Source organism: Bos indicus, chromosome 6 (assembly GCF_029378745.1).
Source record: "Bos indicus isolate NIAB-ARS_2022 breed Sahiwal x Tharparkar chromosome 6, NIAB-ARS_B.indTharparkar_mat_pri_1.0, whole genome shotgun sequence".
Lineage (NCBI taxonomy): Eukaryota > Metazoa > Chordata > Mammalia > Artiodactyla > Bovidae > Bos > Bos indicus.
In genome coordinates this window covers 86,811,437-86,823,873 of record NC_091765.1, presented here as the reverse complement: position 1 = coordinate 86,823,873, position 12,437 = coordinate 86,811,437, and the positions used below count along the sequence as shown (strand labels likewise).

Sequence of the window (12,437 nt, the reverse complement as noted above, 5' to 3'; positions counted from 1 at the left end):
TCCTCCCTGGTAGCTCAGTCAGTGAAGAATCTGCCTGCAGTGCAGAAGACCTGGGTTTGATCCCTGGGTTGGGAAGATCCTCTGGAGACGGAAATGGCAACCCATTCCAGTATCCTTGCCTGGAAAATCCCATGGTCAGAGGAGTCAGGCAGGCTGCAGTCCATGGGGTCACAAAGAGGCGGGCAAGACTGAGGGACTAACACTTTCTCACTTTCTTTCTACTCCCTGTAGCGACCTACAGCTCGAACACTAGACCCTACGCCTCATCAAAGCTTGACCCTTGGAAAGTTGAGCCTTCTCTTTGTAGAAATAAATAAGCTATCCTGAATGGTTCTTGTTTCTCTTTTTCCTGGTTTGCTTAATTTTCTTAGGCAAGAAAACAGCAATCAATAGCATATGCAGCTGCAGCAACATTAAAACAATGCTCCATATTAGGTGCTGTAGTGCAATTTCTTGTAGAAGCTAGACTTTTGGAAAATTCAATCATGTCTTCAAATTCTGTTACTTGTTCGTATACTATTTCTCAGAGGCAATATGCTGTATTTGTATTTCTTTCAGTAAATATTAAAGTACTATAAGGTGCATAAAGACAAGTACACAAATCATACACTACGGCAGACTGTGTTTTCATAAAGAGAACATACCCATGTAACCACCACCATATTAAAAACAGTATGATTATCAGAACCTCCAAAACCACGTTATGCTCCCTTCTACTCCTGATTTAGTACCCTCACCCCACCAATGGTAGCTCTTTCCTGACTTCTTCTATCATGAAAGGTAAGGTGTGTATGTTTCTGAACTTTATATAAATGGAATAATACACAGAGTATTTTCCATGTCTGGTTTCCAACAAAACCAGATTAATCCATATGGCTGTGTGTAGCTGCTATATGGTATTTCACTGTATGAGTACGCCATAATTTACTTACCCATTCTACTGTGAATACACACTCGGGGTCTATTATAAATATTTGGGGCTGGTACATTCTAATAGATATGAACATTCCTGTTCATGCCTTTTGTTAAACATAACTATACATTTTTTATTGGATATAATAACTAGAAGTGGGATACTTGGTCACAAGAAATGCTTATGATCAGCTTTTATAGAGGATGGTAGTTTTTTTAAGTTTCTATATTAATTAACTCACCAGCAGAGTTACTATACATCTTCTTCAACACTTGGCATTATCTATCTTTTTCAATTTTGCCATTCTGGTGGTTGTGTGAGGTTATCACACTCTTGTTTTAACTCATATGTACAAATGGCTAGTGAAGTTAGGGATCTTCTCATGTGTTTACTGGCCATTTCAATTTCTTCTTTTGTGAAATGCTTGTTCAAGTCCTTTACTATTTTTATATTTGCTCATTTGCCTTTTTCTTTTTGGATTGAAGGACTGAGTTCTTTATATACCCTGAATATTCATCATTTGTTGAATATATGTATCACATATCACAAATATCTCCTTTAGAGTAATGAGTTGCCTTTCACTCTTAATCTAAAGAGTGTCTTTTGATAAACAGAAGTTCTTCATTTTAAGGTAACTAATTTATTCTTTTTTTTTTTTTCCTTTATAGGTAGAACTTTTTGTGTCCTGTTTGAGAAATTTTGGTATACTTTATGTGTCTTCTAAAAGCTTTATTGTTTGCTCTTTTCCATCTGTACCTATGACCCAACTTGAAACTATTTTGTGTGCTGCATTGGAATTTAATGTTACATGTCAACTTCTTGTCTTATAGAGCCTGGGTATATGTGAGTGTGTCAAAGCCTTTCCTGTTTTTCTGAAGGTGTTAAGTTTTGACCTGTCCTGCAAAGGACCATACCTATGCCACAGCGACAGTGTGAGCACACTTAATAGAAAAGCATCTAATCTTAAGCATGTGTGTGTGTTTGATGTGGGAGAAGGCATTAGCTGAACTATGTAAAACTGTCACGAATCAACCGCTTCTGATCCACAAAAGTGATAAATTTATATGATTCAACCTAATATGATACAGAACATACCGAGAAAAGGAGAAAGTTCAACAAGAAGATCTTCATACCTGAGAAGTTCCTTCTTATTGATCAAAGCTTTCATGTATTCTGAAAGTTTCTTTTGCATTAGTGCCAGACGAAGCCAGGCTCTTCCTCTGCCTACAGGTGTTCTACGAAAACACAGAAACCAAAAAACCAGTAGAAGCAGCGGCGGAGGCCACGGTGGGACAGGCTCATTCACTCCTGCTCATGATCCCTCAGTACAGTGCGTGTAATGAGGCACTCCTGACACACAGCCCCTCCGTCACCACACTCCTGTGTGAGGAGTTCTGTGAGGGCTGGTGGGGGCCGGGGTGTGCTGGGACAAATGCGCTTGTGAGGAATTCATTACTGAATGAGACTACAATTTGAAGACCTCTGGGAGGCCAAACTGAAAATGTCCCATCAGATTTGTTTTGGTAAATCCTAAGTTTAGTGTGAATCATGTAAGTACCCAAATAACAATAACAAGGACACAGGCCATTCAGACCTCTAACTGATTAAAATTAGGCCAATCTAGTTTGGGAAGGTAATCACCTACTCTTTTTCAAATTTCAAGGCAGGTTATGGATATCAGTCAGTTCCTGCAGTTCACTTGACAACTGTTTTAATCGTGGTTCTCAAACTCCAGAAGACAAGTCTAACATGCCACCTCCCTAGATCTGGTTTCTTGAGACTCACTAGCTGATATCCACAGTGCTTTGAAAAAAATAAGAGAATATTTGGTATTTTAACATGAAGACAACTTCTCTTAGGTCAATAATAATTATCCCTCACACTTCTCAATATTCTACATTACCAGGGCCCTCCTAACAATGTCTATTCATAACAACATTATGCATTTTGGATTGTTATGAAATACATTATGGTCATCATTGTCTTCCGTCTCACTCCTAAAGGAAGTAGTTGAGAAGAATGTTTTCCCTGACACATAGAATTCAACCTTAAACTTACTTAAGTCCTGGAAGATCTTTAACACTTGCTGTTATCTCTGCAGCTTCTGGAACAAGCTTTTCTACCAGTTCTAGAGGCCCCCAGAAGGATTTATTTTGTCCAAGAAAAGTTTTCTTAGCTAAGGTGATAAAAACAAAGCAGTAGTTTAATACTTTTTATATAAACATACTCTCAACACACACATACAAACATACCCTAGTAGCTATTCAGTGTGCTTTTCAGGGAATTAATCCCAGATTATCAGACAGTCTTAAAATTATTCATGCTTTCAGAATTGATAACATTTCATAAAAATAAAGTATTCCCTGCTTCCCAAGACTCAGCTCTTCCTCTTTCAGGAGGAATTTATGGCCCACCTGTATATGAACAATAAAATTTTTAATAATATCGTGCTTTAAGTTGTGTGGTATTAGTGAAGGAAACAGTCTAGTGGAAAAGAATATGTAACTCAGGAGCAGGTTATCAAAGATTGGGGAGGAAAAGAAGCAAAGGTGAATAACGCCAGGTCCTGCCCTTGAAAGCTTATGGTTAAGTGGGAAGAGCACGGAAGCAAGAGCCAGGACATCAGAGTTCTAGCACTTGCTTTGCCCCTACTTGCTGTGGGATTTTGAACAAATCATGCCCCACTCTAGAGCTATATCCACCAGTGAAGCACAATTGTCATCTTGAACTCGATACTTGTAACAGTGCTTCCAGCTCTAGCTTTTCAGGATCTGTATTTTTTTTAAGCCTTATACCGTCAAACATATTTCTGTACGCAAATGTACCAACATTCTGTACCCACATGTCGAATCCCAGTGGATTAATATGAATTCAAGAGGCTTCTTATTCTTTGGCTCCATAAGGAAAGTTTCTCTTCTTGAACACGTATTGCTAGGAAACAGGTGCGTGCGCATTCTCATTTTGAGGCCATGGCCTACCTTTCAAGCCATGTTTCAGGCAGTGCTCCATCACCACGAAGAACTGCTGCAGAGGTGCGTAGTCGGAATCCAGAGTTCTCCCCAGGTTCAGAGCAGATTCGATCAAGCCCTTGATACTCAGCTTGGCCATGTTCATCAGGTTCATGCGTTCGTTAGCCATGAGATAATTAGGATCTGCAAACCCAAGGGGGAGAGCGTGGAGCCTGGTTACTGGAAATAGCACATTTAAAAATTCAGTCTAATTTCACTACGTTGACATCTGCATTGATGGTGCAAAAGTCACAGTGGGTAAGACTACTGGTGTCTTGGCAAGAATCAAGGCAGTGACACCAAATTATAGTAATAGTTGCTGTGTTCCTCTCCACCATGCACTTGCTATTTAAAAAAAAGAGAGAGATGCCAATCTTCCTTGGGAATATTCTTGGCAGAACACTAAAAGGTGTATTTATTTTATGAAAATTTACACCTTGAGTAGTCTTTTAATATTCTTACCAACGCCTTTGCCACTGCCCTGACCTAGGCTGGTCATAACTCAGTACTGCACAGCTCCCACACAGGCCGCTTTTACCCTGGCCCCGCCCCACCCATTCTCTACAGCTTGTGAAGCTCAAAAAAAATAAAGCCACTGTAGAAAAAAGGGATAAAGTGCTTAAACTTTGTTCCCAACATGTTATTTGCATTATTAGTATTTATACTAGGTAGAATTATTATTTAAACTGAGCATTCTTAAATGAACAATTAACATTATCAGTATAATGCAGTCTTAGAACTTAACCAACTGCGAAATTATTTTTAAGACTTAACATAGACTTAACGTAGCTCTCATCAACCAATTACACCATCTGGGGAAAGGGAAGAAATACCACATTTTACCTGACAAAAGTCTGAATCATCTTTGTTCCACAGGTGTGTACCCTGTGTCTGGTCCTGTGGGTTCTTACAATGATGACCTCAGTACCTCCTCACTGCACATTAGGAGACAGTTACACCAAGAGCACCAATTGATAGGGCAGAGAAATGAGGCTCCAAGAATAAAGGAGCTGACCCCAGGCACAGCCAGTACTACATGACAGAGCCAGAGTCTACACTCTGTCTTTCTGACTTCAAACCACGTGCTCCTGACAACTACAATCCACTTACAAACGCATCGGTGACTCCAAATAATGTGCATCCTTCCCTCTTGCTGACCATTCTTTTACACAGTTATCTTATTTAATTCTTGTGACTCCATCATTTAAGTGCTATTCCCCTTTCCAGGTGCTAAAGCCAGCCTGTAACGGTTTAGAGATCCAAGGCCAAACACTTCCTAAGTGGCAGAATATAGACCTGGATGTATTATAGCATGAAATGCTCTTTAATGCTCTTTCCACTATGACATCTGCATCCTCCCAAACACCAAATATGTTAAATTTCCATACAAATTGGAAAAGACCTAGAGAACTATGAAATGTTTTACCTTTTTTGGAGGACTAAAAGTAATACTAATAAAAGCCCATGCTCCCATAATAGAAACAAAGCAGAGATTATTTTATTCAAATTGTTCCAAGTAATTTTCTTCACACAATGTTTTCATTTATATCTGCTTTCATGGTTAAATGGAACAGAATCAACTGGCCAAATTCTAAGCTCACTTTCTTCTCCATTAAGTTTAAGAACTTGAGGTTTATACAAATTTTGGTTTGTTGTACTATTCTCCGAGGTAATTTCTTTAGAGGATAGTTTATTAGGAAGGTCAGAACTTCTATGTTGCCATTAATTCTTGCACATCAATAAATGTTTTAGGACCATGGCTCAAATCTGGTTTCTCTGTTTACTACAGGTCAAACTTGTCAAGAATGGAACAATCTCCCAAGGACAATGAAATACACAAAAAAACTATCCCTGAAAAAGAGCCATGAAGAACTTTATCAGATATTAACTTCCAACACTATGACCAGCATTTATGTGCACTGTACTGTATCTGACCTTCCACAATCCCTGGGAGAAAGGAATAGGGCAGGGGTGTGTGGGCTTGCATGGATGTTTGTGGAGAGCTGCTGGATTGCCCACTTAATGCAGGAAAACATGGCTGGAGTTGGATTAACTGGTGGTCCATAAGGTACCATTCTCTTGGCCTCAGGTCTGTAGACCATTGTCAGGAGGCATTTAACAGGAGGCTTCCTGTGTGCTGTTTTGGATCTGTCATGAACCCTCTGTTCCTTATTAATTCCTTAATATTCAGGAATTAAGAGGGGTGGCAAACCGCTCCCAGGGCTGAGGAATACATGCATTTCCTTCCTTAGTTTTTCCATATGGTGGTAAGTAATTATCTGCGACCCTCTTCCTTTTTATGAACCCTACAGTAAAAGTGATTATTTATAACCCTCTCTCTTTGATATGGATTGCCTTATGTTTCCTTGATAATTTGTAAGTCTGGACTTCTGATCTTTATCTTTGCTGAAAATAGCTACCTTATAAGACAGTATATATACCCATGCTATGTTGAATAAAACACCTTTGCTCCATCAGAGCTTGGGTCCCAGTGTCTTTCTTTCTCTCTCTTCTCTCTCCCTCCAGCTAGTTCTCTGGAGTGTAGAAACACATCATGCTCACTCTCCTGCCCGGGCTTCTAAGACCCTCTTGAGAAGGCGCACTGTGCTTTCACCCCCTCGAGAGGGCGCCCGGTGCCTTCGTGAGCGATGCAAGCCCTGTGTCAAGGACTTTATTGGTTTTCCGCGTAAACCAGGGAATATCAGCCTCTCTCTCTCTTTTACTTTCTTATGGTCGACTCCGGACCACCAGGTTCTGGTCCATTAAAGGACCTCAACAGACCATTAATTCAGGGCCCTAACAACAAAATTAGGGTTTAGGATAAGACGGTCGGTTGTGGTTGTTTTGTGAGGTAGTAACAAGGAACACCGGAGGAGGCAATGGCACCCCACTACAGTACTCTTGCCTGGAAAATCCCATGGATGGAGGAGCCTGGTAGGCTGCAGTCCATGGGGTCGCTAAGAGTTGGACACGACTGAGTGACTTCACTTTCACTTTTCACTTTCATGCATTGGAGAAGGAAATGGCAACCCACTCCAGTGTTCTTGCCTGGAGAATCCCAGGGACAGGGGAGCCTGGTGGGCTGCCGTCTATGGGGTCGCCCAGAGTCGGACACGACAGAAGAGACTCAGCAGCAACAACAAAATTAAACAATGCTGCTAGTCAACGTACACAACCTAACTCCAACCTGGTGACAACCAGTCACGTGGGGAGAGCTGGATTTGGAACAAGTACAAAACCCCAGGCTTTGAGGTATTTTTCCAGAAGTGGTGGTACCAGCTCTTCTACATTGCCTCATCTCATTGTAATCAGTAGCAGAAATGTTTAAGACAACTGGTTATAGTGTCTAGGATGCATAAACTACAGAAAGAAATTAAATTCCTAATAATGCAGTTTGCATAGGGAAATTAAATTCCTAATACTTTAGACTCCGGTTAGTATGGTGCTATAACCTGCTTGAATTAACATGTGTCAAACATAAACAGCCCTCCCATTCTTTAGGAAATATTACTCTCAACCTTGGCACTACTATATTTTGGGCCAGACAACTCCTTCTTGTGTGAGGCTGTTTTGTGAATTAAATTTAGTCGTAATGGATGCCTTTGCCCTATAGATGTCAGTAGCACCCTCTAGGCATGGCAACCCTAAATATCCCCAGATATGGCCAAGAGTCTGCAGAAGGACATCTTCTCCCTGTGGAGAACTATTATTCTGAACAAATGAAAGCAAGCCAAACAAAAATCAGGGTAATTTGACAACTAGACCTAAGAGCTCAAAAGAATTTATTGCTCATTATTAATTATTTAATACAAAAGTCAAATGATTATTTCATGCTTTATTATCAACATTTTTGTGTTAGCAGTGTATAAGAGTATGGTCATTACAATTAAGTTTGTTTCCTGGTTAGTTTAACTACGTGAAAATAATTAGTACTTATAAATTTTCTCCATTTTATAACTCTGGCTACTAACAATGAATATTACATCATTAGCTTGATTTGTCATAAGAAATTCTCTAGTCAGTTTGTTACCTGTCTTGAATTGTACTCAAGTATAAAATGATTTTGTGGAACTAATGTATGCTGTGAAAAAAGGGCTGCAATGACTGGAAGAGAGTATGGAGGGACTTATGAAGGGGAGGTAAAGTTCTGCTTGATGTGGTGTTAGTTTTGTGAACTTGGGGAGTATGTGAAAAACCACTGAGCTGCAGCCATCACAAAGAATGAAATAACGCCATTTGCAGCAACAGGGGTGGACCTGGAGATTATCATACCAAGTGAAGTCATAGAAAGACAAATGTCATATGATATCACCTCTGTGCAGAATCTAAAAAAAAAATGATACCAATGAACTTATCTACAAAATAGAAACAGACTCACAGACTTAGAGAAAAAACATCTGGTTTACCAGGGACGAAGAGTTGGGCAGAGGGATAGAGTTTGGGACTGACATATACACGTTGCTCTATTTAAAACAAACAACTAGGAACCTCCCTGGCAGTCCAATGGTTGGGACTTCACCTTCCAAAGCGGGGGATGTAGATTTGACCCCCGGTTGGGAGCTAAGATCCCACATCCATCACAGAAAAAAACCAAGAATATAAAACAGAAGCAATATTGTGAGAAATTCAATAAAGACTTAAAAAAAAAAGTCCACATCAAAATGTGCTTTAAAAAATAGATAGCCAGCAGGGACCTAAAACATTAACTAATAAAAAAAAAAAAAAAGAAATGTGGAAGTGGATGTAAGATTCTAGCTGTCCTCTCTGAGGCCAGACATTAAACAAATTTCCCCAAATATAACACATGACACCTTCTTGCAACATTTTAGGGGAAGAAATACAGTTTTCATGAAAAGTAAGTTATCTATATTAACATGTAAAGGGGTAGTTATTAAATGAATGAATATTTTTTAAAAATTGATTGAGCTGAATACTTATAATGTGATCTTTTCTATTTCAGGCTTATAACTATAAAAGGTTTTTAAAAGTTCTATTTTTATTGTATAGACCAAAAATTATTTTTAAATGCATAACTTTCACAATGTTGTTAGTCTTACTTTTTCTATGAGAAAAAATAATTAAAATTTTAATTCTTCACAATGCTAACATTCAACACTATTTCTCCAAAACTGAACTTTCGTTTATTCATTCAAGCATCTACTGGGTGTTAGACAAATAAACAAAACCGAACTTTTGTTTATTCATTCATTAAGCATCTACTGGGTGTTAGACACTGTATTTAATGCTGGGAACCCAGCGATAAAAGACCTAGTCCTCAACACTGAAGTGCTTACTATTCATCAAACTTGGGTAAATAGATGCCTAAAGAACAAAACTGGGCAGCTTACAGAGAATGCTTGAAATTTTGGAATAAACATTAACATTTTCAACCACAATTAACTTTATTACAGGACAACTAAAATGTCTTCATGTTGAGCCATATACATCCATTTTATGGAATCGAATGTAAATTTTATATATATTTAAAGCTAAGATAGTGAAAGTGAGAGTTGATCAGTTGTGTCCAACTCTTTGCAACCCCATGGACTGTAACCCACCAGGCTGTCCATGGAATTCTCCAGGCAAGAATACTGGAGTGGGTAGTCATTTCCTTGTCCAGGGGGTTGGTGGCTCGGATGGTAAAGACAGTAGATATGATGGCAAGTTCTAAGTCCAATACGATTTCCTCGGCCATTGGATGTATTCTTCAGAAAAGTTTAATATCTATTACCCATGCCTATTACATAACATTGTACTGAGGTTGGCAGACCAATGCAATTAGAGAAGACAAAGAAACATATAACCTGTAAAACCGTGGATCATGTATTATTGCTCTCAAACAATCTAATGTTACACCCAGAAAATCAAACTAAAATTTTTACAGAAACATAATAATTCACAGAGGTACCAGAGCACAAAATTAATATATAGAAACCACTAGATGCCACTAGAAACCACTAAAGGATGAGACTTTTAAGTTCAGTCTTAAAAGATAAAGAGAAATTAGGCAAGGAAGGGTTAGGAGGAGAGCCATGAAAGGAGCAGAAATGAAGTACAGCTAGGGTGAAGGCACAGAAATATGGAAGAACATAGCATGTGGAAGAAACCAAAATTGAAGAAAATGCAGTAAGTTTATGATACATATAAGTAAGACCTGTGAGATGAGACAAGGAAAATAGGTAAGGGAGAGATGCTAAGGGCTCTGTTCAAGGAACATAGATTTTACCTTAAAGCCAGCAAAGATTTTGATGTGAGGTGTAATGTCACAGATTTGAATTTTAGAGAAGCTGTTCTAGCAGCCTTGTAGAAGATGGATCAGAAGGGACTCAGAGCTCAAGAGCAAGTAAGGTTTACTGCAAAAGCTGAGGAGAGAAATTATGATCAGGGTTGGAACTAGAGCAGTGGGTGCTGTGTGGAGAAGAGGGAGTTGGCTTTGAGAGACTTCTAGAGGTAGAATGACTGAATTTCACGACTTGATGACCACATGGATTGAAAGAAGAAAGAGAAGGAATGGAGAGCAACCTCTGTGTTTCTAATTTTGGTGATTATCTGGTTGTTTCTAGATTTGGATGGTGGTATAAACAGTCTTGATGGGAAACACAGCAGGAGCAGTGGACTAAAGAAACCCTGTAGAAACGACTGTAGTTATAATAACTATATTGGTTTTCAAATCAAGGTCCTTTTAAGAGCATATGGGTCTTGACTACACCTCGTTAAGGCTGCTAATTTCCATATGAGGAAGTTTTCATAAATTTTACAGTCATGTGCTCATCGAGTCAATAGCAGTGAAAAAAATGGACCCAAAGTCACGTCGCTAAGTGACATTTAGTCACACTATTCTGCAAACCAATCATCTCTCCAAGATCCTATTTTACCTCCTTATAGTGCAATGATGGGTTTCCCAGGTGGCTCAGCTGGTAAAGAATCCACCTGCAGTGCGGGAGATCCGCGTTCGATTGCTGGGTTGGGAAGATACCCTGGAGAAGGGGACGGCTACCCACTCTAGTATTCTGGCCTGGAGAATTCCATGGACTGTAGAGTCCATAGAGTCACAAAAAGCTGGACACGACTGAGGGACCTTCACTTTCACTTTCATAATGCAATGATGAATGCACATATGGAGAAATACTGAAATGTTTTATTAATAACTGAAGCAAAGTAAATTATATTTAACACTATGTTAATATTAAGTATGCTACATCATACCCAATTCTTGGTAAAGTGGGAATGATTCATATGTAGTACAACAATAACTTTTATCTTAAATGTGAAACAGAACAGTTGTCATAGAGAAATTTCCCAATGATACCTAAAAGCATTAATATGAGACTTAAAATGACCAACTAACAGAAAGATATTGAAAGGAAAGCTTACTTGAAGTTCAAAATGACTGAAGACCAATAATTCCTAAATAAAGCTATTTTGGACTTCTGTTGTAACAGTTCTTAAGAGTATAAAATTAAGTATAAAATGAATTTCCCATTACAGTGAAAGAAATTACTGAAGGTACTAAAAAGACCTTGTAATAAAACACCATTTAACTATTTGATGACAAATTTATACAAAAGAATTATGAATTTTTATTCAATCTTCATCTAAAAATAATCAATATGGAAGATAGTATGGAGATTCCTTAAAAAACTAGGAATAAAACCATCATATGACCCAGCAATCCCACTCATAGGTATATACCTTAAGGAAACTTTTTCAAAATTGAAAAAGACACATGTATCCCATTGTTTTTTGCAACACTATTTACAATAGCTAGAACATGGAAGCAATCTAGATGTCCCATCGACAGATGAATGGATAAAGAAGTTGTGGTACATATACACAATGGAATACTACTCAGCCATAAAAAGGAATGCATCTGAGTCAGTTCTGATGAGGTGGATGAACCTAGAACCTATTATACAGAATGAAATGAGTCAGAGAAAGATAAAATACCGTATTCTAATACATATATACAGAATCTAGAAAAATGGTACTGAAGAATTTATTTATAGGGCAGCAATGGAAAAAATGGAAAAAGAGACATAGAGGATAGACTTATGGACATGGGTAGAGAGGTGGAAAGGGTGAGATGTATGAAGAGTAACATGGAAACTTGCATTACCATATGTAAAATAGCCAATGGGAATTTGCTGTATGGCTCAGGAAACTCAAACAGGGGCTCTTTATTAATCTAGAGGAGTGGGATGGGGTGGGAGATGGGAGAGAGGTTCAAAAGGGAGGGGATGTATCTATGGCTGATTCATGTTGAGGTTTGACAGAAAACAAAATCCTGTAAAGCAATTATCTTTCAATTAAAAAATATATTAAAAAATATAGGGCCCTTAGATTATCTATGTATCTATATCTGTTTCTATTCTCCTTAATGTCATTTGAGATATCAAATAAGCTTCTACTCAAGAGTAATAAAGAAGAAATTCACTTAAGTAATATTTTCCCTGGGTTGAAATCCGTTAAAGGAGTTAAGAAAATTTAACTAGAGGGACTTCCCTGGTGGTCCAGTG

The 12,437-nt window shown here is 38.4% G+C and overlaps 1 protein-coding gene across 23 annotated transcripts in view; it reads right to left on the bottom strand.

Moving 5' to 3' along the window:
• RUFY3 (RUN and FYVE domain containing 3) overlaps nucleotides 1-12,437 on the bottom strand; it is a 92,632-nt gene that overhangs the window by 30,171 nt on the left and 50,024 nt on the right. For all 23 annotated transcript variants that reach the window (XM_070790921.1, XM_070790908.1, XM_070790910.1 and 20 more), the window contains 3 exons: nucleotides 3,892-4,065; nucleotides 2,972-3,089; nucleotides 2,047-2,148 (listed from right to left, as the gene is read on the bottom strand). In XM_070790921.1, coding sequence (XP_070647022.1) covers nucleotides 2,047-2,148; nucleotides 2,972-3,089; nucleotides 3,892-4,051 — 380 coding nt within the window. In that variant the 5' untranslated portion in view covers nucleotides 4,052-4,065. The remainder of the gene's footprint in view (nucleotides 1-2,046; nucleotides 2,149-2,971; nucleotides 3,090-3,891; nucleotides 4,066-12,437) is intronic.